Source organism: Haliotis rufescens, unplaced genomic scaffold (genome assembly GCF_023055435.1).
Source record: "Haliotis rufescens isolate VD_foot unplaced genomic scaffold, xgHalRufe1.0.p SCAF_42, whole genome shotgun sequence".
Classification (NCBI taxonomy): domain Eukaryota; kingdom Metazoa; phylum Mollusca; class Gastropoda; order Lepetellida; family Haliotidae; genus Haliotis; species Haliotis rufescens.
This window is the reverse complement of record NW_025964135.1, coordinates 1,474,235-1,494,861: the sequence shown is the minus strand read 5'-3', so window position 1 is coordinate 1,494,861 and position 20,627 is coordinate 1,474,235. Positions and strand designations below refer to the sequence as shown.

Sequence of the window (20,627 nt, the reverse complement as noted above, 5' to 3'; positions counted from 1 at the left end):
ACTGTAGGATTCATGTTGTATTTTTGTATTGCAGCTGTATGTATTGTTGAGACTGTAGGATTCATGTTGTATTTTTGTATTGCAGCTGTATGTATTGTTGAGACTGTAGGATTCATGTTGTATTTTTGTATTGCAGCTGTATGTATTGTTGAGAAGATGGCCTTCGGTTTTGCCAGAGGTGGCCCTGGAACTGTTGGATTGCTCCTACTCCGATCTGAGGGTCCGACAGTTTGCCGTGGAATGTCTGGACCGTGGTCTCCGTGACGACAAACTCTCTCAGTATCTTCTGCAGCTTGTGCAGGTAGTGACTCATCCTCAAGTTATCCTGTTTGTGCAGAGTTGCCTCCCTTAGCCGTGCCAGACACCTGTGATCATGGGTTACCCTTGACTGTTGGAGGGTAACATGGGTGACACAGTTGTCTAAGGCCAGGTGTTTTATATTTTTCAGATTACGGACCCGCCGACTCTAATTTTTGAGAAAATGTAAAAAAAATCAGATTTCCATTATGTTTTTCCCGCCGATAGCCACGTAGTCAGTTATTATCCCCCGCCGCGCGAAAGCGCGAAGCGGGGGATATAGTATTCACGACCGTCCGTCCGTCCGTCCGTACGTCCGTCCGTCCGTACGTCCCACCTGTTTGTTGCCGCGATATCTCAAGAACTAAACACTGGATTGTCTTCATATTTGGAACTATGGTGTATATACAGACTCCGCAGACACCAGTCGGTTTTGGTGACCTTGATCCCATTTTCAAGGTCACAGCAGACAAATCTGCTTTTAGAGTTGGAAAACGGTGTTGCCGCGATATCTCAAGAACGAAACACTGGATTGTCTTCATATTTGGAACTATGGTGTATATACAGACACCGCAGACACCAGTCGGTTTTGGTGACCTTGACCCCATTTTCAAGGTCACAGCAGGCAAATCTGCTTTTGGAGTTGGAAAACGGTGTTGCCGCGATATCTCAAGAACTAAACACTGGATTGTCTTCATATTTGGAACTATAGTGTATATACAGACTCCGCAGACACCAGTCGGTTTTGGTGACCTTGATCCCATTTTCAAGGTCACAGCAGGCAAATCTGCTTTTAGAGTTGGAAAACGGTGTTGCCGCGATATCTCAAGAACTAACCTCTCGATTGTCTTCATATTTGGAACTATGGTGTATATACAGACACCGCAGACACCAGTCGGTTTTGGTGACCTTGACCCCATTTTCAAGGTCACAGCAGGCAAATCTGCTTTTGGAGTTAGAAAACGGTGTTGCCGCGATATCTCAAGAACTAATCGCTGGATTGTCTTCATATTTGGAACTATAGTGTATATACAGACACCGCATACACCTGTCAGATTTGGTGACCTTGACCCCATTTTCAAGGTCACAGCAGGCAAATCTGTTTTTGGAGTTGGAAAACGGTGTTGCCACAATATCTCAAGAACTAATCGCTGGATTGTCTTCATATTTGGTACTATGGTGTATATGGCGGGGGATATTTCGTCACTCTGTGACAAATACTTGTTTTATTTGTTATCATCACCTTTTTAATAAAAAACACATGAATTTACCGATGTTAACTAGTAAAGAGATACATAATCAATCTTTGTTGATCTCGAAGCCGAACATGAATAGCCTCCCTTGACAATTGTCTGTGTTGTAAGTGGTAGAATTTTTATTGTTACAAGGGGCTTTATCGTTACAAATGGTGGTCTTTTGAGCACAGAATATATTCATAAAGTATGCCAGAGGCATTCTGCATTAAAAAAAATGCACCTGGCTTTCTTTTCTTTTTTTCCCTCCTCCAAACCTGGACTTTGGGCTGAAAAATCCGTAATCCTAAAAATAAAAAAAGCCTGGTCTAAGGCATTGTAAATTATGGTGCAGAGTTGCCTCTAGCAAGGGAAGACACTAGTGGCTATATCCACAGCTCATGTTGGACTGGTTGGTTATATAACCAGAGTGTAGAAGAAAATACTGGTCTCTCTAGATTTTTCACATCATCACGGTCAACAACAAACAAATATCCTGACCACACAAACAGTCAATGAATCTTGACAGGTAATTTATGAAGTCTTTAACAGACATTAAAAAGTTGGAAAAACATGAATACATGACACTTTCTATGGATAGCAGCTTCTTTGATTATTTGTCGCGATGTTTCAGAACTATGTCTTCATCATTCCCCTGAGGAAGGAGCTAGAAGTATCTCTGAAATGTTGTTACAATTAATAAAATAAGTTGCTATCCATAAAAAGTGTCATGTATTGAGTTTTTTGTGATGTTGCTGTTTCCCATTGGCACTTTGTTATGTTTCCAGGCTATGAAGTATGAACCCTATATGGACAATCCAATGACAAAGTTCCTGCTGAAGAGAGCTCTTCTGTCCCAGAGGATAGGAAACTTCTTCTTCTGGCATCTCAAGTACGTCCTCCATGCTGTTGTTGCCCTGACAATGGGAAGAGTTCAATTACGCAATGGCTGCTAACGCAAAGCATTTGTTTAGTCCTTGGTTTTATTGTGTTTGCAAGAGTGAGTGAGTATGGTTTTACGCCACTTTTAGCAATATTTCAGCAATATCACGGCAGGGGACACCAGAAATGGGCTTCACACAACGTACCCATGTCGGGAATCGAACCCAGACCTTCGGTGTAATGGGGCGAAGACTTTAACCACAAGGCTACCCCACCACCCCCTTTCCTAAATGGCATACACTAGTCTCTGAGCTTCCTGCAAAAGCCGTGAAGATTCCGGGGTAGAATAGGTCTTCAGCAACCCATGCTTGCCGTAAAAGGCGACTATGTTGTCGTAAAAGGCGACTCACGGGATTGGGTGGTCAGGCTCACTGACTTGGTTGATGCATGTCATTGGTCCCAATTGTGTGGATCGATGCACATGATGTCAATCACTGGATTGTCTGGTCCAGACTCGATTATTTACAGACTGCCGTCATATAGCTGGAATATTGCTGAGTGCGGCGTAAAACAACAAACAAACAAACAAACAAATCCTGCATTGTTAAGTTGAAAGGAGGCAATACACAGAAAGACTTTTCACTTCAGATCCGAGATGCATCAGACTTCGTCGCGGTTGAGGTTTGGGCTGATGCTGGAGGCTTACTGTCGAGGATGTGGGTCGTTCCTGAAGACCCTGACTCGACAAGTGGAGGCATTGGAGAAACTCACCAAACTGACCGACATGCTCAAGTCAGAGGTCAAAGATGTAAGCACGTCTTCAGTCTATGCTCCTGAAGGTGAAAGGTGTTCAGATAGATTAAAATGGTTGAAGACTTTGAACATACCGTCTTCTGCATGTTGTTGGTCATTGATTTAAGACCTTCTTGTTCGTCAGCTATTTATATCAATCACTGGTTTGACTGGTCCAGACTCGGTTAGTTACAGGCTTTCACAGTCTCAGATATGTGTTGTTTTTAGACTAGATATTGGAAACTTCATTTCACATGTCTTTAAACTAGGAAGAAATGTTCAGTGTGTTTACGATTTCTGTCAGTTTTATTCCGTTCGAATTTGTAGCAAACTTGAAGCATTGAGAAGTGGTTCAGAATTATTACCCTCAAATTCTTCGAGTCTATGAGGAGTACCATCATTGGTCCAGTACAATTTAGTAGTTATGGGCTTGTGGACTGGCATGAATCTTTCAGGCTGCTGCCACACACTGCTGACTGTGACAACAAACAACTAACGATGTATACAGCATGTTGACTACAGCTCCTCTGTAGTGGCAAGTCAGGTAGAAGTTGATTGATCACTTGAGGAGTCCAAACCCTCCAGGTCAGCTCTGACTTGGTTTAGAAGCACCTGTTTGTCTCTAGCACTTAGTCTGGATGTTTCAGGATGAGCAGATGAAGTTCCTGCAGGAGCAGCTGCAGCAGCCTGACTACCAGGAGGCGCTCCAGAGCATCATCTCCCCCCTCAACACGGCCCACGTCCTGGGGGAGATCATGTAAGTCCCACCACCCCCACCTGTCACCACATCCATCATCTCCCCCCTCAACACGGCCCACGTCCTGGGGGAGATCATGTAAGTCCCCCCCATCCCCCACCCGTCACCACATCCAACATCTCCCCCCTCAACACGGCCCACGTCCTGGGGGAGATCATGTAAGTCCCCCACCCCCCCACCCCCCACCTGTCACCACATCCATCATCTCCCCCCTCAACACGGCCCACGTCCTGGGGGAGATCATGTAAGTCCCCCCCACCCCCCACCCGTCACCACATCCAACATCTCCCCCCTCAACACGGCCCACGTCCTGGGGGAGATCATGTAAGTCCCCCCACCCCCCACCCCATCCATCATCTCCCCCCTCAACACGGCCCACGTCCTGGGGGAGATCATGTAAGTCCCCCCCACCCCCCACCCGTCACCACATCCAACATCTCCCCCCTCAACACGGCCCACGTCCTGGGGGAGATCATGTAAGTCCCACCACCCCCACCTGTCACCACATCCATCATCTCCCCCCTCAACACGGCCCACGTCCTGGGGGAGATCATGTAAGTCCCCCCCACCCCCCACCCGTCACCACATCCAACATCTCCCCCCTCAACACGGCCCACGTCCTGGGGGAGATCATGTAAGTCCCCCACCCCCCCACCCCCCACCTGTCACCACATCCATCATCTCCCCCCTCAACACGGCCCACGTCCTGGGGGAGATCATGTAAGTCCCCCCCACCCCCCACCCGTCACCACATCCAACATCTCCCCCCTCAACACGGCCCACGTCCTGGGGGAGATCATGTAAGTCCCCCCCACCCCCCACCCGTCACCACATCCAACATCTCCCCCCTCAACACGGCCCACGTCCTGGGGGAGATCATGTAAGTCCCCCACCCCCCCACCCCCCACCCGTCACTACATTCATCATCTCCCCCCTCAACACGGCCCACGTCTTGGGGGAGATCATGTAAGTCCCCCCATCCCCCACCCCATCCATCATCTCCCCCCTCAACACGGCCCACATCCTGGGGGAGATCATGTAAGTCCCCCCATCCCCCACCCCATCCATCATCTCCCCCCTCAACACGGCCCACATCCTGGGGGAGATCATGTAAGTCCCCCCATCCCCCACCTCATCCATCATCTCCCCCCTCAACACGGCCCACATCCTGGGGGAGATCATGTAAGTCCCCCCATCCCCCACCCCATCCATCATCTCCCCCCTCAACACGGCCCACATCCTGGGGGAGATCATGTAAGTCCCCCCATCCCCCACCTCCAAACACATCCATCACCTCCTGCAGATGATGTCTGCACACACACACACACACACATCTCACATTCACACTGACACACACACCTCACTCACACACACACCTCTCACATTCACACTGACACATACCTAACACACACACACCTCACACAAACACACCTCTCACATTCACAAACACACTCACAACTCACAGAAACACACCTCTCACTTTCACAAACACACTCACACCTCACACAAACACACCTCTCACATTCACACACACACCACACACAAACACACACACTCACATTCACACACACACAAACACACCTCTCACATTCTCACACACACACACACACACACACACACACACACACACACACACACACACACACACACACACACACACACACACACACACCTCACATTCACACACACAAACACACCTCTCACAATCACACACACACACTCAAACACACACTCACACCTCACAAACACACCTCTCACATTCACAAACACACTCACACCTCACACACCCCTCACATTCACACATACACACACTCCACCTCACACAAACACACCTCTCACATTCACAAACACACTTACACCTCACTCACACAAACCACACACACACCTCACATTCACACATACACACACTCCACCTCACACAAACACACCTCTCACATTCACAAACACACTCACACCTCACACACACACCTCACATTCACACATACACACACACTCATAATAGCGTCAGCTTCATGACTGCAGTACTTGTGGATGGTGACCTGTATGTCCTGTTTCCAGACAAGCTGACTGTCGGGTCATGACCTCCAAGAAGCGCCCCCTGTGGCTGGTGTGGAGTAACCCAGACCCCATGAGAGACGTGCATGAATCCGACTACAGAATCATGTTCAAGAACGGTGATGGTGAGCCTTTCTTTCTTAGGGCAGATGTGACAGAATATGTGCAGTAGCTCTGGGTTTAGGCCATACAAGTGGTATTAGCATAGGTCCCCAGAACACTGTGCATAGGTCCGCAGAACACTGTGCATAGGTCCCCAGAACGCTGTGCATAGGTCCCCAGAACACTGTGCATAGGTCCCCAGAACACTTTGCATAGGTCCCCAGAACGCTGTGTATAGGTCCCCAGAACAATGTGCATAGGTCCCCAGAACACTGTCCATAGGTCCCCAGAACACTGTGCATAGGTCCCCAGAACACTGTGCATAGGTCCGCAGAACACTGTGCATAGGTCCCCAGAACACTGTGCATAGGTCCCCAGAACACTGTGCATAGGTCCCCAGAACACTGTGCATAGGTCCCCAGAACACTGTGCATAGGTCCGCAGAACACTGTGCATAGGTCCCCAGAACACTGTGCATAGGTCCCCAGAACACTGTCCATAGGTCCCCAGAACACTGTGCATAGGTCCGCAGAACACTGTGCATAGGTCCGCAGAACACTCTGCATAGGTCCCCAGAACACTCTGCATAGGTCCCCAGACACTGTGCATAGGTCCCCAGAACACTGTGCATAGGTCCCCAGAACACTGTGCATAGGTCCCCAGAACACTGTGCATAGGTCCCCAGAACACTGTCCATAGATCCCCAGAACACTGTGCATAGGTCCGCAGAACACTGTGCATAGGTCCGCAGAACACTGTGTATAGGTCCCCAGAACACTGTGCATAGGTCCCCAGAACACTGTGCATAGGTCCCCAGAACACTGTGCATAGGTCCCCAGAACACTGTGCATAGGTCCCCAGAACACTCTGCATAGGTCCCCAGACACTGTGCATAGGTCCCCAGAACACTGTGCATAGGTCCCCAGAACACTGCATTGGTCCCCAGAACACTGTGCATAGGTCCCCAGAACACTGTGCATAGGTCCCCAGAACACTGTGCATAGGTCCGCAGAACACTGTGCATAGGTCCCCAGAACACTGTGCATAGGTCCCCAGAACACTGGACATAGGTCCCCAGAACACTCTGCTTGTAGCATGAACCTATGAAATGGATGGGGTGGTCAGTCTTTGTGGCTCAGTTGATACAGTGTCATTAAACTGTTGCTCATTATATTAGTGGTGTAACGATACGGCGATACAGTATTGTATCCCGTTGCACAGCCCACGATACGATGCATCGATTTGGAAAGCATGTATCGCGATACATACGATATTTTCATAACACAGTTTTACCTACCGTATTTTCTTGAGTATAGTGCGCACTTTTTTATTCAAAAAAACACAGCTGTGTAGAAGGGGTTGCGCATTATACACAAATTAATGAGTTTTGATGTTTTTCCCCCATGGAAAGACATTACCGTGAGCAAGTAACACCGGAAATACCATGTCAACAAATCCATACTGAAGTTCGCAAATTATTCATGTACTTACACTGGCTATAAAAAAAGTGTTCTTTGTATATCTGGACTCACGTTTGTAACTTATTTCATTAATTTTATTCAAAATTCCTTTTAATATTGTTTTAATTAATTTCGGCGAAATCGTGTGTGAAGCGATCGGAAGATCGCACAACTCACCGTTATTAACAGAAACCACGGTCAGATTACCGCTATTGACGCCTTGAAAGGAATTTAAGTTGACAGAGAATGGATACATATATCATAAATGCCATACGTTGATTCGTTCAAAATCAGATTTGTTTTTGTTGGACGATTCTATGTCAACACGTAATTCTCGCGATCACGTGCACGGGAGCCTTGACGGTGACTGGTCAGACTGGTTCCATGTAAAAAATAATACCCGGCAATAGCGATCAGCTGCTTCGCTTAGGGTTATTATTATTTTAAATATGTTTAGTAAAAGCTGCATCTAAATTAACAATATATTGGAATATATTATTCCTGATTAACAAATAGTTTCAGATACAACTTTTGCCGATCCTTGCATTAAAATACTGTGAAGTTATATCATTGGGTGTGTCTTGACCGAATCACCGGTAGATTCCAAGAAAACGTGTGTACATGTACAGCTGATTGCTGTGTCCGGCTTAGTTTACGAGAAAATACACAAGGTAATCTTAATCCCTGGATATAAAACGATGCCTAGCTGAACAAAAAATACAATTTAAACGGTAAATCAACATGTCTGGTGATTTTTTATCTCAAATTTCGAATTTGTACTGACGAAGTTTCTCATCACTCGTTCGTTTGCCGGACTTCGCTGTAGGGGTACGGTGTAAAATGTTTCTGCGCATAATATTCAATTATTTTTTTTCAAAATATTGAACCCGCTAGAGGGGCATGCGCATTATACATTGGTGCGCACTATACTAAAGAAGATACATGAAATACATGGGCGAATACAGCTTTTTTGAAAAGAGGGGGGGGGGGGGGGGGTGGGGGGGGGGTGGGGTGTGTGTGCACAATTAAGATCTATTTATTGTATTTGGTGGTAATTTATACAGAAATAAAGATTTTTTTTCGAAATAAAAAAAGGGGATGGGGGTGGTCGCGCCCATGAATTACGTTTAACAGTTTCAAAGCCAGTTTGTTGTTTCAGTAAAACATTCTGTATTGCTGACAATTTGCTATAACAGTAAATAAACACCTTATATCTTCTTCAACTGTACTTGTCACATCTTTTAGATAGCAGAAAGGCATCAACTTGGCTTAGCTTGTACCAGTAAACACTGTATCGTGATACGTATCGTATCGTTTTTTCTACAACAGATAAGCAGATAGCAGCCATTTTTAAAAAAAGGAGATCTTTAAAAGATCTATGCCTTAGCATATGTACCTCTAAAATATGCACCCAAATTTAAACCTTTTATTTTGACATGGCTGGCACTACAGGCATATTTTGAATATCTTTGGCTCTTTATGTAATGGTTTATGCATCTTATGTTGTGAAATTTAATATGAAGCAAATGTGTTGTATGCCATGTACAAATGTTTGTTGGATATTTGTACTTACTTCAACCTTTGACTTTCATATACATCTGTGGTTGCCATGGCAATGATCTTGTGGCTTTACATTTGACCCTCTTCTCAGCCAATAAGTAATGTTCGTTTGTTGTTTTTCAAACATTTTCTACTTTTTTGCATGTTGACCTTTGTATTACAACCTTTGTGAAATAATGTTGCCAATGTTCAAGAAACATTCCGGTGAGCTGCAGTGCCTGGTGGTCTTTGTATTATGACCCTTGTGAAATAATGTTGCCATCATTCAAGAAACTATCCGGTGAGCTGCAGTGCCTGGTGGTCTTTGTATTATGACCCTTGTGAAATAATGTTGCCATCATTCAAGAAACTATCCGGTGAGCTACAGTGCCTGGTGGTCTTTGTAACCAGCCCAGGAAGACACAGGTTCTACTTGAATCGTGATTGTTGTTCCAGATCTGAGACAGGACATGCTGACTCTCCAGGTCATCCGGCTGATGGACACCATCTGGAAGGCTGAAGGCCTCGACCTCAGGTGGGGCAACAAATATCTGCATATGATTTTGATTGTTTGTTGTTTAACGCCGCACTCAGCAATATTCCAGCTACATGACGGCGGTCTGTAAATAATCGAGTCTGGACCAGACAATCCAGTGATTGATATCATGAGCATTGATCCATGCAATTTGGATCGATGACATGCATCAACCCAGTCAGCGAGCCTGACCACCTGATCCTGTTAGTCGCCTTTTACGATAAGTATAGTCGTCTTTTGCAGCAAGCATGGGTTGCTGAAGACCTATTCTACCCTGGATCTTCACAGGTCATCTGCATATGACCACCTAATCTTTCAGAATAGCATTTGTTTTGTGCTGATTGTAAGAATTGCGCAAAATGATGTCCTAATGTCATACTCATGGGTCATGGTCTGATGTCAAAGATATTAATGTCATATCTGTATTTATTGTATCAATAATCCGATAATCGGTTGTAAGTAGCAGATACGTGATATGTATTTAATGCCGGTTCCTATCTGGTCAAGGGGGCATGGGTGGCCTGGTCGGTTGTAAGTAGCAGATACGTGATATGTATTTAATGCCAGTTCCTATCTGGTCAAGGGGGCATGGGTGGCCCAGTCGCCTGTGGTGACGAAGTTGCTGTGCAAAGTTGTGTTCTTTGAATCCTGGTACACTCCGATTATGGTTTTTTGGTTTGCCAGCACTTGTGGGTTTCACCTGCATCACTTAGGCTTTCCTCCGACATCAAGCTGACATGCCGGGATATAACTTGAATACTGATCAAGGCTAATCTGGGATCCCGTTATCATAGGATTCTGTTACGACTAAGAGACGCAACTCTGCAAATTGAACAGCTGCACTTTTAGAAAACTGCCCTGGCTTGTGCTGTGAGCAACTGGTTTCATTGACCCAGACTTGAATATGTGCCTATTTTTATCACAAATAATCATGATTTCAGGATGATTCCGTACGGGTGTTTGGCGACAGGGAAGGATGTGGGTCTCATTCAGGTAGTTCGGAACGCCAAGACGATCACGTCGATACAGTCCCGGGGGGGTACTCGGGCCGCCATACAGATGGACTCCTCCCAGCTTCATCGGTGGATCAAGGAGAAGAATGCAGACAGGTACTACTTTGTTTCAATCCATGGGGACACGGGTCAGTAGAGGCAGTCCATGGGGACACGGGTCAGTAGAGGCAGTCCATGGGGACACGGGTCAGTAGAGGCAGTCCATGGGGACACGGGTCAGAGGAGGCAGTCCATGGGGACACGGGTCAGAGGAGGCAATCCATGGGGCCAGGGGCCAGAGGAGGCAATCCATGGGGACACGGGTCAGAGGAGGCAGTCCGTGGGGACACGGGTCAGTGGAGGCAGTCCATGGGGACACGGGTCAGTGGAGGCAGTCCATGGGGACACGGGTCAGTAGAGGCAGTCCATGGGGACACGTGTCAGTGGAGGCAGTCCATGGGGACACGGGTCAGAGGAGGCAATCCATAGGGACACGGGTCAGTAGAGGCAGTCCATGGGGACACAGGTCAGAGGAGGCAGTCCATGGGGACACAGGTCGGAGGAGGCAATCCATAGGGACACAGGTCAGTGGAGGCAGTCCATGGGGACACGGGTCAGAGGAGGCAATCCATGGGGACACAGGTCAGTGGAGGCAGTCCATGGGGACACAGGTCAGAGGAGGCAGTCCATGGGGACATAGGTCAGAGGAGGCAGTCCATGGGGACACAGGTCGGAGGAGGCAATCCATGGGGACACGGGTCGAGGAGGCAGTCCATGGGGACATGGGTCAGAGGAGGCAATCCATGAGGACAGGGGTCAGAGGAGGCAGTCCATGGGGACACGTGTCAGAGGAGGCAGTCCATGGGGACACAGGTCAGAATAGGCCGTCCATAGGGACAAGGGGTCAGAGGAGGCAATCCATGGGGACACGGGTCAGAGGAGGCAATCCATGGGGACACGGGTCAGAGGAGGCAGTCCATGGGGACACAGGTCAGAATAGGCAGTCCATAGGGACAAGGGGTCAGAGGAGGCAATCCATGGGGACACGGGTCAGAGGAGGCAGTCCATGGGGACACAGGTCAGAATAGGCAGTCCATAGGGACAAGGGGTCAGAGGAGGCAATCCATGGGGACACGGGTCAGTGGAGGCAATCCATGGGGACACAGGTCAGAGGAGGCAGTCCATAGGGACAAGGGGTCAGTGGAGGCAGTCCATGGGGACACGGGTCAGTAGAGGCAGTCCATGGGGACACGTGTCAGTGGAGGCAGTCCATGGGGACACGGGTCAGAGGAGGCAATCCATAGGGACACGGGTCAGTAGAGGCAATCCATGGGGACACGGGTCAGAGGAGGCAATCCATGGGGACACGGGTCAGAGGAGGCAGTCCATGGGGACACAGGTCAGAATAGGCAGTCCATAGGGACAAGGGGTCAGAGGAGGCAATCCATGGGGACACGGGTCAGAGGAGGCAGTCCATGGGGACACAGGTCAGAATAGGCAGTCCATAGGGACAAGGGGTCAGAGGAGGCAATCCATGGGGACACGGGTCAGTGGAGGCAATCCATGGGGACACAGGTCAGAGGAGGCAGTCCATAGGGACAAGGGGTCAGAGGAGGCAATCCATGGGGACATGGGTCAGTGGAGGCAATCCATGGGGACACGGGTCAGAGGAGGCAGTCCATGGGGACATGGGTCAGTGGAGGCAGTCTGACATTGTTAATGTCTCTTACAGGTATGATCAAGCAATCGACGCCTTCACCAGGTCGTGTGCAGGCTACTGTGTCGCCACGTTCGTGCTCGGCATTGGCGACAGGCACCCCGAAAACATCATGGTGACGGAAGAAGGACAGGTGGGCATGACAGTGTTGTGAGAGACTCTTTAATGATATCTTCTTTTAGGAAGAGAATTGGATGTGAAATCACCTGATTAAGGAGTAAGTATATACTCCGAAATGTTGTGTTCATCATAATAAAGAAGTTGACATCCATATATTCTCTTCCTTATGTGTATCACTTCTAAGTGCCTTTTAAAGACCTGATATCTGCTTTGTGTTGATGTTGTCTTTGTCCTCCCAAATCAAGCTGGCATCCAGGGTTGCATAGGTCTTCGGCATCCAGGGTTGCATAGGTCTTCGGCATCCAGGGTTGCATAGGTCTTCGGCATCCAGGGTTGCATAGGTCTTTGGCATCCAGGGTTGCATAGGTCTTCGGCATCCAGGGTTGCATAGGTCTTCGGCATCCAGGGTTGCATAGGTCTTCGGCATCCAGGGTTGCATAGGTCTTCGGCATCCAGGGTTGCATAGGTCTTCGGCATCCAGGGTTGCATAGGTGTTCGGCATCCAGGGTTGCATAGGTCTTCGGCATCCAGGGTTGCATAGGTCTTCAGCATCCAGGGTTGCATAGGTCTTCAGCAACCCATGCTTGCCGTAAAAATGACTTTGCATGTCGTAAGAAGCGACTGACGCGATCGGATGGTCAGGCTCGCTGACTTGGTTGATGTATGTCATTGTATCATGATCGATGCTCTTGATATCAGTCACTGGATTGTCGGGGCCAGACTCGATTATTTACAGACCGCAGTCATATAGATGGAATATTGCTGAGTGCGGCGTTAAACAACAAACCAACCAATCATACAGCTTGAATATTGTGTTGGGATAAACAATAAACAATGTTTGCCAACTGACCTCCCCATTGGCCTTGAGGATAGAGCGTTGTCCTGGAGAGCAGGTCGACGGTTCGATCCTAGCTGTGCCATACCATTGAAGACCGCCTCCGTGGTCTAGTGGAAGAGCGTTCGCCCGGAGAGCGGAAGGTCCGGGGTTCGATCCCCGACCGCGTCATACCAAAAGATGTTTAAAGATGGTACTTGTTGTTACCCTGTCTGGCGCTCGGCATTAAGGGGCTAAAACAAGGACTGGTCGGCTCGGAGTCAGTATACTGTGTCTGAGTGGGGTATTCATGTTGAACTGCGGCATGGTATCTCAGTGAGCTAGCACTATAAATCGGCATTAGTCCGGACTAGTACAAGCAGCCACACACACACACGTGCATGCACGTCGCTATATAAGTGCAATAATCTTGGACGCGACGTTAAACCCAATTTCACCTCACCTCACCATACCATTGAAAGCTGGTGCTATAGAGTGGATGTTTCTTTTACTTTTCAGGTATTCCATATTGACTTTGGTCATTTCTTGGATCACAAAAAGAAAAAGTTTGGGATCAACAGAGAGCGTGTTCCGTTTGTCCTGACTGAGGATTTCATCCGTGTGATAGCCAAAGGTGCGGATCAGCCTTCCAAACAGGACGAATATGAGCGGTAAGAAGGACCAATGATGACACCTCACTTTCTCCAAAAAGTTTAAATCCGATTTTCAATATCAGAGATGTGAAATCTCTGCAGAAACGTGGAACATCGCGTTTTTTATAGCACTAGTCCTTGGAAAAAATCATCTTCCGCGTAAAAATATAATCAAAGATTTTTTAAAAATCACTCTGAAAAATATGATCGAAAACCGAACAATCGTCGCAGATTGCTTTGTTTTCGTTCAGAGCTTTCAGCAGCATAGGTTTTCGGACATCATACGTTTCTACCACGAATACTTGCACTGTAATGTGGGGGGTGGCGTCACACAGAAATTGTAAATACCCAGAGTCAGCATGGTCAGATGATGGCTTGTTTTTAAGATAAAGTTGTCTTTTAGCCTGTAAGTAAATGAGATGTTTCACAGTTGTTCATGTGATTAGCGTGAAAACTATGAATGTTTCTTCAACGTCCGAAAACCCATAACATGAGGATATATGTTGTAATAATGTCTTATGTTTGCAATGGAGTTTTGTTTTTTCAACAAAAGGTAAGTTAGTTTTTACCAGTATGCTTCAACATGGGGAAAGGGTCAGACATTGCACACTTGTGACAGTTGTCCTTGTGTCTGGGGTATGGGGGTTGAAGTTTATGGCAGTATTGCTCCCATACCTGGCGGGTAGCCAGGTATGCGGAAGCTATGCCCGATTTTTTAAAAGTACTGATTTAACTTCGAACTTTTACTGCATCCGCCATCTTTGTTTATTTGACTTGTAGACTTTTGTAATTGACTTATTACATTTCTTGGTGTGAATGTTGTCCAAACTGCATGAAATTGCTAAAAATGCAATCAATCAAATGTTTAAAAAAATGTCCAGACCCCCCCCCGACTTTTCCTCTTTTTCCTCTGTTGCCATCCCTGCAATATGGCTGCCACGGCAGCCATTGTTCTAATTGTAATGATTTTTCCTTGGTAGGTTTATGATAGTCTGTAAACAGTGTGTTGATAGAACAATGCCAGTGTCTCAGGCCTATATTCTAAGTGTTGCCAAGTAGTGTTTCCCACTTGGGCATTTTAGCTACTTCAACAGTAGATATTGTGATAGCATGATGCGAACCTTTCCCTTCGTAATATCACTGGATAGTCTGGTCAAGACTATCTTATTTACAGACTGCTGTCATACAGCTGGAATACATTGTAGATTTCTGGCAATATTCAATGGATCTTGTTCTTGTATGTATAACGACCAGCGGTAATTCTGCTGCCGATTAGTGGTTGAAAGTTCCAGGTTAACATTGTGACCATCAACTCTTCATTTCAATCAGCTTTTGTAAATAGCATTACCCCTGGCGTTATTCACAACAGGTCGTGTTCTACATGTGCCCCTGGTGGAGTAGATTGTGGAGCTTAATCTGAATAGAGTCAGACCATCAGGGGTCCCTTCCATTGTTTCATGTGAGGACCGACTACTGATTTTTGGTGGTCAGGATCTGTGACTCGTCTGGTTGTGTCAAAATCTATCTATCTATCTATCTATCTATCTATCTATCTATCTATCTATCTATCTATCTATCTATCTATCTATCTATCTATCCATCCATCCATCCATCCATCCATCCATCCATCCATCCATCCATCCATCCATCCATCGCACATACGCAATAAATTCGTAGTTACAGGTAAAGTTTACGTTTTCTTATGCGATCTTGAAGATCCCTGTCCCCTGATTCGCTGTTGATTCTTCTGACTGCAGGTTCCAGAAGCTGTGTATATCTGCCTACGTGTTCCTGCGGAAACACGCCCACCTGTTCATCACACTGTTCACGCTGATGTTGTCGTGCGGAATCCCCGAGCTTCAGTCTCTTGACGACATTGGCTACATCCGAAAGACACTGGCAGTGGAGAAGACGGAGAAAGAAGCTGTGAAATACTTCATGGAACAATTCGGGAATGCATATGGAGATTCATGGACCACAAAGTTTGACTGGTTTTTCCACAATATCAAACAATGGCTGTAACCCTGTGGAACATCGTTATCGGCTGCTCCACAGTGTGATCTTAGCGCTACGAATTCGTAAGTCAGTGTTAATGAAGGTGACTTAAAATCATCTTAGCTTTGGGGATCTTAGTGCTACACCCTGTTCGTTAACGCAATCTTAGCGCTACAAATTCGTAAGTCAGTGTTAATGTAGGCGAGTTACGATCATCTTAGCGCTACAAATTCGTAAGTCAGTGTTAAGGTAGGAGAGTTACGATCATCTTAGCGCTAAGATCAGTTTGGGGATGATATTGTGAGTATTACCCTTGTACATACCTTTGTTTGCAGGTGAACACTGCAGACGTCTAGTGTTGCTGATGTATTCAATGAAAGGTCGGCCACTGGCTTTAGTAACTGGATCTGATCAGTCCACCCTTCTGTCATTATCTTAGTATAAGGGAGACATTGACAAACTGTGTGTGAGGCTTTATTTATTGGACAGACACCAACTGTGTTCTTTCAGACATGGATTTATTATTTTGGGGGCCAAAACATGAGTAAACAAAGTCCGAGGCGATTCACTCCCTTCTCTTGAATATCACCTTGTCAGTCCCGTGGTTTGCCTCGGAGTTTTAAACTTTTATCAACGAGTGTTGATATATTTGATATTAGAACACATGAGGGTGAGCTTCTATTTATCGTCCAAAATCTATCTTCCAACTTTTTCTGTTTGTAAATAGTAATATCCAATGTCTTGTGTGTAAACAGTACAACTAACCAGATTCAGTGGCAGATTAGTGATGTCATTTGATTGTGACGTCATGGTAACCGATGACATCACACTGGTCTGCAAAGCATTGTGATGCAAGTCATATTGACAGTATCTCCTAGGACATAACATTGACCTCACCCAAATGATATCTCCGGCAGAAGCCAGTTTTGGAGGATAAATAGAAGCAATGTCTGAAGAGCTATGTGAACATCTTCATCTTTAATGGCCTAACACTGGTTGTTGACACTTGTAATTATCGTCAGGAGGAATTGGGTCATCACGGCACTATTACATCCCCACTGATTAATACATCATGTGTTGTGAATGTAAGGATGAGCACTTTTTATCACTTGATGACGATGTCTTCAAGGCCACAAACTCTTGTTGTTTAAGCTTGTAAATACTTTGTTCTAAATACAATGTCTAACAAGGTCCCTATCTGGCCCACTTAAACTGCCAAATTTGTAATTTGGAGAAAACTTTTTAAATGGTTTTGAAAATCATTGAATGAGCTCGTTTACCATGTTTACCTGACAGTAAACGTTTTCTCTCTGACACTTTGAACTTTGGAAACGTCCCGTCCACTGATGACACAAACATCATATTTTCTCATTGTCCAGCGTTAGCTTTGAATAGTCAAATGTTGTGAAAAATCAAATAGCTTCATGTTGGTAAAAGAACAAAGCTAATTGGTGGTCATTTAGACACTCCAGATGCATGTCGCAACTATTTATTGAAAGTCTCACAAACTTCAGCATTTGTCAATTTTAGTAGGCCAGAGGTGGTATGTCACGTTTGGGTTCAATTCTTGACCGGGATACACTAAGTCGACTGTTAGTGTCCCATCTGTGATATTGCTGAGATTAATGATAAATGTGGCATAGATATTTAACATGGCTATTTTAAGGTTCATGTTATCGCACCTTTACAAACTCAATAGCTTGTTGATGACCCGTGGATATCTTGATGAGGTATTCTGTTGGACGTTATGTGGGCATTTATATACAGGCCTGCTTGGTTATCGTGAGTCGGGGACAAATGGCTCTCTTGTCAAACACTGGTTGTTGACATTTGTATATAGGCCAAAAAACAAGTACACATGTACTGTGTTTCAGGCCATTTCAATAACATCCCTTCTTTTCCCACATATGGCACAACTCTGTATGTTAGTATGGAGACACTCCACAGAACACTCACGACGTCATGTGAACACAGAGTGAACTGTCACCACCCAATCAAAACCAATGGAGTTTTCAGCCAATTCAGACATTGTTAACTCTAAATTAGGAAGAGTGACCTTAGTTTTTTCTGATTTATGTGAGTGATTTGTTGTGAAGAATTGTTTGTTTGAAATAATTATCAGACTTCAACAATAGTGAGAACTCTAATTGTTTCCGAGACGAATAAACTAGGGGATGTATTCACCATGCGATTCGCTGTTCAGAGTTGCGTCCCTTAGGCACGCCAGAAACCTATGATTGTGGGTTCGAATCCCGGTTCGCCCCGATTATGTTTCTAGGTTTGTCAGCACCATACCCGTGCTCGTGGGTTTCACCGAAGTGGTAAACGTCTGAGACCTGCATCACTTCGGGCTCTTCTCCCACATTAAGCTGACACGCAGTGATATAACTGGAATACTGTTAAAAGCGGCTTTAAACCCAACTCACTCACTCTCCATGTGATCAAAGGTGAAGACATATTCCTGATTAGTTTGGTTATGTTTAAGTACCAATAGAAGGTTAGTAATATTAACATCTGTAATTTGAATTGATATGTGAATTAGTTTCTTGTGATGATGAAGGTTGAGGTGTAGGTGTAGGAGGTTTGTGTTTTGATGTGTTATTGTGTTATTGTGTTATAGTCTCTTCCGTGTCTGTGTTGTGAATTCAGACATTATGTTTATTGTCGGTTGTGTGACTCAAGACCAAGCCATCTTGCCATGTTAGTCATGTCGGTCTGGAGCAGTTCCCTGGTTGTGTGGACTCTGATTGGACGACGATTTATCAGATTTTGTATTTACATTTTTTAATCCTTTGGTTGTAAGAATTTCCGAAATTCTCAAAGTGGGCATTTATTATATTTTCTTCTGCATTGTTGGATTTTCAAAGCAATCTTAGTGCTACAGAATTTCTGTTCAGGTCAGAAAAAGCTGTCTTAAAAAATGTCCATCATGTTAAAAGAAATCAGGCTTTTGTCTAGACCTGCCCAGAGGCTGATATTCACCCCACGTCTACAGCAAATGTCACTAAAAATTCCCAGATTGGAATTACAAATTTTCCAATTCATGTTATACAGTAATAACTAATGTTACGGTTTTGTGGAGGCGTGTATATCACTGACAAATTTAAAAAAAATAACATCTATATTTTTGCCTAAATTGCGTGACAAGTTTCGAAACATTGATAAATCCCTGTTGAGTATCTGTGGCAGCATCCAGCGGTACTCAGTGAATTCCTGCAATGTCACCGCGCCATTGCTGCCGACTTGTCAACGCCACATGGTAAGGTCCATTCTCATCAACATGTTCCGGATACCCTTGCATCTTAGCACTACGATGGTCGCATCCCATACTCTAAGACGGGCTTAAGATAGTTGTAGCCCTAAGATTGTTTTGTTCAAGTGGGATCACTCACTCACTCTCACTCACTCACTCACTCACTCACTCACTCACTCACTCACTCACTCACTCACTCACTCACTCACTCACTCACTCACTCACTCACTCACTCACTCACTCACTCACCCACTCACCCACCCACTCCCTCACTCACTCACTCTGGAAAAGGCACCACACCTTGGAGCATTGTACCTTTTCAAAAGGGGATCAAATTTTCTCAAATCAAAACGACAAGAAATATCTCAAGTTTGCCCAAAAGATGAATCCTAAACATTTGTTTGGTTACAGTGGTTTTTATTATTTCATAATCAGAATAATGTTTATAATAATAGTTTGAGTTTGAGCGTTCAGTATGGTCAACCCAGATGTCTGCTAAGCAGGTCGATATCACTGTTATACGCCCATCTTCACTGTCATTGTTGTCTTGAATGTGTGACCTGTGTTAGTGTTTCAATTATTTAACATGTGCTCTATCATGTATAGATCATGGAGTCTATGGGAACATTTATTGTCCAATTTGTGGACGATCGTGTCATCTTTGTTCATGGTTATGATTAATGTATATAACTTACAAACCTGGGTGCTGTTGTACAAAACAATTTTAGCGCTACGACCGTCGTAAGTCTATGTTAAGGTATGGGAGTAATGGTCAGCTTAGCGCTAAGATCGCTTTGTACAACGGCACCCAGGACAGTAAAGTAAGAGTTACCTATTCAGATCCAGGGTGCCGTTGTACAGAACAAGCTTAGCGCTACGACTGTCGTAAGTCTATGTTAAGATATGGGAGTTACGATCACCTTAGCGCTAAGATTGCTTTGTACAACAGCACCCTGACCTATAATACTGTAAATGTGGAAAGTGTTGGAGCAGGAAAGTATTGCAATACCTGCAAGTGACAGTCACTTGCAATAGTTTTATAATAGGTATTTTGGCAGACGAACAATTCACTTCCACAAATTGTCAACCGACTGACTATTTGGAGATTTTATGTGTGCTTTCCGACATTATGCACACATTGTCAACCAGTCAGTGCATGATTAAATAAGTAATCCCTCACACCCTGTTCCTTGATTACCCATTGTCGCACAGTGTCCATAGTCTAGTCAGGAAAGTCCACTAACCTGCCAATGTCAAGTTGCTACAACACTGAGTAGTTCAGACATACACCAGCTTTTTAAAACTACCGGTAGATAACCAGGATACTCCAACTAACCTTCCTTCCTTGTCGACCCGTGAAGATCCGGGGTAGAATAGGTTTTCAGCAACCCATGCTTGCCGTAAAAGCTGACTATGCTTGTCGTAAGAGGTG

At 45.5% G+C, this 20,627-nt stretch overlaps 1 protein-coding gene across 2 annotated transcripts in view; it reads left to right on the top strand.

The window, feature by feature from the left end:
- LOC124116467 (phosphatidylinositol 4,5-bisphosphate 3-kinase catalytic subunit alpha isoform-like) overlaps positions 1–18,256 on the top strand; it is a 43,870-nt gene extending 25,614 nt beyond the window's left edge. For both annotated transcript variants that reach the window (XM_046477806.2, XM_046477807.2), the window contains exons 12-21: positions 137–301; positions 2,318–2,421; positions 3,060–3,219; positions 3,851–3,960; positions 6,019–6,140; positions 9,573–9,651; positions 10,593–10,760; positions 12,376–12,493; positions 13,814–13,965; positions 15,705–18,256. In XM_046477806.2, coding sequence (XP_046333762.1) covers positions 137–301; positions 2,318–2,421; positions 3,060–3,219; positions 3,851–3,960; positions 6,019–6,140; positions 9,573–9,651; positions 10,593–10,760; positions 12,376–12,493; positions 13,814–13,965; positions 15,705–15,969 — 1,443 coding nt within the window. In that variant the 3' untranslated portion in view covers positions 15,970–18,256. The remainder of the gene's footprint in view (positions 1–136; positions 302–2,317; positions 2,422–3,059; positions 3,220–3,850; positions 3,961–6,018; positions 6,141–9,572; positions 9,652–10,592; positions 10,761–12,375; positions 12,494–13,813; positions 13,966–15,704) is intronic.
- The last annotated feature ends 2,371 nt before the right edge of the window (positions 18,257–20,627 follow it).